Genomic DNA, 4,198 nt, shown 5'->3' on the forward strand with positions numbered 1-4,198 from the left:
CAACCTTGTTAACCAACTATACTAAAATAAAAATTTTAAAACGTATATAGGAGCCTGTGGTGGTGCTTTAATCACTAAATTATGTCTGACTTTTTCTGACCTCATGGACTGTGGCCCGCCAGGTTCCTCTGTCCATGGGATTTTCCAGGCAAGAATACTGGAGAGGGTTGTCACTCCCTTCTCCAGGGTATCTTTCCAACCCAGGTATTGAACCCCTGTCTCAGTGCATTTCAGACAGTCTCCTGCCTGGCAGGCAGATTTTTTACTGACCAGGGAAACCTATAGGGGCCTGGGTAGATTATTTTTGACTCTAAAAAGCAACAGTCTCTCCACTAAAAAACTGTCATGGTCATAAGCAGTATAGGTCAGGATGTAAATCAAAATATAAGAACACCAGAAATGGGAGAGGAAAGGCCTAAGGCTCGTATATCCATATTCTTGCAAGAAACCTGCTACAAATAGTACTATTAGAAATAGAAAATAAGAATTTTGTATTGTTTCACATTGAAAAGCCAATAGGTCATTTACTGACATTTTACTCATTCTAAGAAAATAGCTACTATTCCAATCCTGGGCACGTGCTTTAGCACCTAATGGTAACATGAGTCAGTTAGTGTTCTATGATGCTCAGTACAACCTCGTTTGTGGCACTGGGAACAATGGATCCATCCTTTCATCGTCCTTCAATTTGTTATTGCTGTTTAGTCGCTAAATCTGGTGCGACTTATGACCCCATGGACTATAGCCCACCAGACTTTTCTGTCTATGGGATTTCCCAGGCAAGAATATTAGAGTGAGTTGTCATTCCCTTATCCAGGGGATTTTCCTGACACAGGGATCAAAACTGAGTCTCCTGCTTGGCAAGCAGATTCTTTACCACTGAACCACCAGGGAAGCCTGGTCCTTCAGTTAATAAGTGGTTTCATGTATTAATCAAGAGGAGCTAGAGTATCTGGGTCCCTTTCCTACTCTGTTGACTAGCCATGGACCAGCTGTGTGGTTTGGACAAGTGATTGAACCACCTGGTACTTTATTTGCCTCATGAGTCAAATATATTTCATGATAAGAGAAAAGATCTCACAGATAATGCAGTTTAAAGGAGCTAATATGCGCAAGGCATTGTGAACACTTAGAGGGAATTCATTCAGACACACCAGTGTTAGTTCTGGTCTTGGCAGGCATTCTCTCTTCTTTTCTACGGGGGCCACACTTAAACCCTTAGGTTCTCACTCTGGTCCTCAGATTTTCTTTTGTTCCATTTTCGTGGGCTTTTCCTCTCTTTGTCTTTTAGCCAGGGCCATTTTGGACTCCTTTTTCTTAGTCTAACTATTTAACAACCCTATGGTGGATCCTCGTTCCCCAACCAGTGATCAAAACTGTGCCCCCTGCAGGCAAGCATGGAGTCCTAACCACAGGACCAATAGGGAAGTCCCACTTTACCTTTTTTTCACAAGCAGAATCTGAGTAACCAAGGATGATGAACTCATCTAAGCACCCCAGTGACGCAGAGTTCTATTCTGATGATATCATGCTGGCAGAATCCTTTTCCCCGTAACTCTCAAAAAAGGGGCCCTTGTTTCATCCCTAATTTATCCTTAATAGTCTAATATTCACTTAAAGAATTGCAATCCTTAAACTTTTCAGTGTGATCTCACAGTCCAGTTCAAAGCATAGATTTCTTTTCTTTGGTGATTGTTAGGATTAAATTTTTTAGGTGTTTATTTATTTACTTATAAAATGAACCAATAATAGTTGTACAGCAGGCTTGTCATCTTGAGTATATGTCATAATAAAGGAATATGGTAATGCCCTTTCTAAACCTGAGGCTTGCCCACATACAGAAGTCTCTGGGTGGGGAGAAGATGAATGGTGGCACAGTCTGTGTGCCCTTAGTCCCTAGAATTCCCAAGAATTCTATTCATCGGGATACAGTATCAAATAAAGCCTGAAGGTCAAGCACAAGTGTGATCCAAGATGACCTCCTGGAAAGCTCGGGAAGTGCTGTAGATGAGGTGGGGCTGAGGTGGGGAGCCCAGCTGTGAAACTGATTGCTGCTAGTGGGAAGGATGTGGGTGGGCACAGACCCAGGGAGGGGATCTTGTGTGGGTTATCTCCATAGTTCTAGTGCCGTGAGCTCCAACCAGCACAGTAGTAAATGCCCACATCATCTTTTTCTACAAAATTTACCGTAAGGGTCGAAGTGAACATTCGAGCGTCTTTTCTTGCCTCAATTTTGTTCTTCCCGTCTACTTGATTTCGAGCTGCAGTTGTGGTTGAGATCACATAAACCAGATGCTCCAAAGCCTGATTCCTTTTCTGCCGGTACCAGTAAACAGTTTCTGATTCAAAATTTGTGCTCTCTATCTTGCAATGTATGTCAATACTTTTCTTTACTTCTGTGGAAAGAGATATCTGGGCCTGCTCCACTTTTGATAACCCAAGTCCAGCTGCAAGTAAAAGAAGAGAATTTCTAATGAACTTCTGATAATGTAAGGAATATCCAAGAATTTCTTTGCTCATTCATCTAAAGTGAAATGGTCAGGGAGTGACTCACAAGCCCAGAAGGAGAAAAATGTGAACGCTTCCAGTGGTGACATCCTGTCCGCTGGGCTGTGTGCTCAAAGTGAAGGCAGGAAAGTGGGGACCTGGTGGCTGGATGCCCCAAGTCAGTGGTAAGAGGGCATGGCTGAATAAGGGGAGGAGAAGGAAGTAGCCAGACTAATGTGTCCTTGGGCTGTTAGTCTTGGTTGCAGGCTCCTCAGACCTGAGTCTCCTGTCTCCTCTGGTCCTTCATTGGCTCTGCTGATCTCAAGATAAAACTAGTGGTTTCCGGAGGATTATTTGATATGACTGTGAGGGAGCCATGGAAGAGTCTTGATTTCTGTAGAATGAAAATGGTTTCTGTTTGTCCAGGAGCTAGTATTTTTCTCAGCTTAGTATTTTCAAATATTGTGTGTTTAATAAACATTGACTTTTATGGTAGCAAATATTTAATGAGCTTTGTCTATTTGTTAGGCAATTTCTGTAAATGTTTTTCTTCTCACAGCAATCACATAATATTGGTGTTGGCAGTTCTGATTTTATAGATCAGGAAAATGAGGTTCAGAGGAGTGATGTGACTCAACAAAAGTCACCCAGCTCTTCAGTGGGATGTGCTGGGAAAGATGTTCATTGAAGAAGTTCAGAGAAACAGGTAAAGATGAAAATTAAAATGCCTGTGATCCATATAGTTGATTCACTTCATTGAATCACTGTTTCTTACCAGTTTTGTGTTAGCAGAAGCTAACACAACATTGTAAAGCACTCATACATCAATAAAATAATTAAATATACCTGTGATCATTTTACCAAGACCAACAATTGCTATCATTATGCTGTCTTAACTTCTAGATTTCTCCCTTGGAATATATAGATATTAACTTGATATTATGAATTATACATATATTTAAAAGCCACTCTATGCCCTATGATTGAAGCATTTATTCTATTTACATTTGAAGTAATTATTGATACATATGTACTTATTGCCTTTTCTTTGTTTTGTAAGGTTACTCAATGGTTCATTTTTGTTCTTTCCTTCTTCTTTTGCTGTCTTCCTTTTGAATTTAGTAATGTCTTTAGTGTTGTGTTTGGATTCCTTTCTCTTTCATGTATTATCTTTTATAGATGTTTGGTTTGTGGCTACCATGAGTTTGTATGTAGTAGTCTATATAGAGAATATTTTAAGTTCCTTGTCTCTTAAGTCAAACAGATTTTAACAACCTTTCATTGTTACTCCACACCCTCATGTTTACTGTTTCTTACCTGTTTGTGTCCTTTTCTTTTGCATTTCTTCTTATTGTGGATGTAGACAATTCACTGCTTTTCACTGTCTCTTAACCTTCCTCATAGCTTTATGTGTGCTTGGCTTGCCACTTTTACTGTATTATTTGCCTTTACCAATGAGATTCTTCCTTGTTTATCTTCATATTTCTAGTTGTGGCCTCTTCTTTTCTATGTAGAGATGTTTCTGTATTATTATTTTTTAAGTTGATTTGGCGACACTGAACTCTTTTATCTTTTCCTTGTCTTTAAAACTTTTGATATCTCCATCATATCCAAATGAAAGTTTTTTCTAGATAGAGGGTTTTTAGTTATAGATTTTTCCCTTTAATTATTTTAAACATATCTTGTCATTCTCTTCTTGCCTGTAGATTTT

At 39.4% G+C, this 4,198-nt stretch overlaps 1 gene segment (V, D, J or C); it reads right to left on the reverse strand.

Moving 5' to 3' along the window:
* On the reverse strand, positions 2,122-2,677 carry LOC108635897. The segment is given in 2 exon segments: positions 2,122-2,447; positions 2,555-2,677. Coding segments are annotated over 2 exon segments (369 nt in total).

This window comes from Capra hircus, chromosome 4 (genome assembly GCF_001704415.2).
Source record: "Capra hircus breed San Clemente chromosome 4, ASM170441v1, whole genome shotgun sequence".
NCBI lineage: Eukaryota > Metazoa > Chordata > Mammalia > Artiodactyla > Bovidae > Capra > Capra hircus.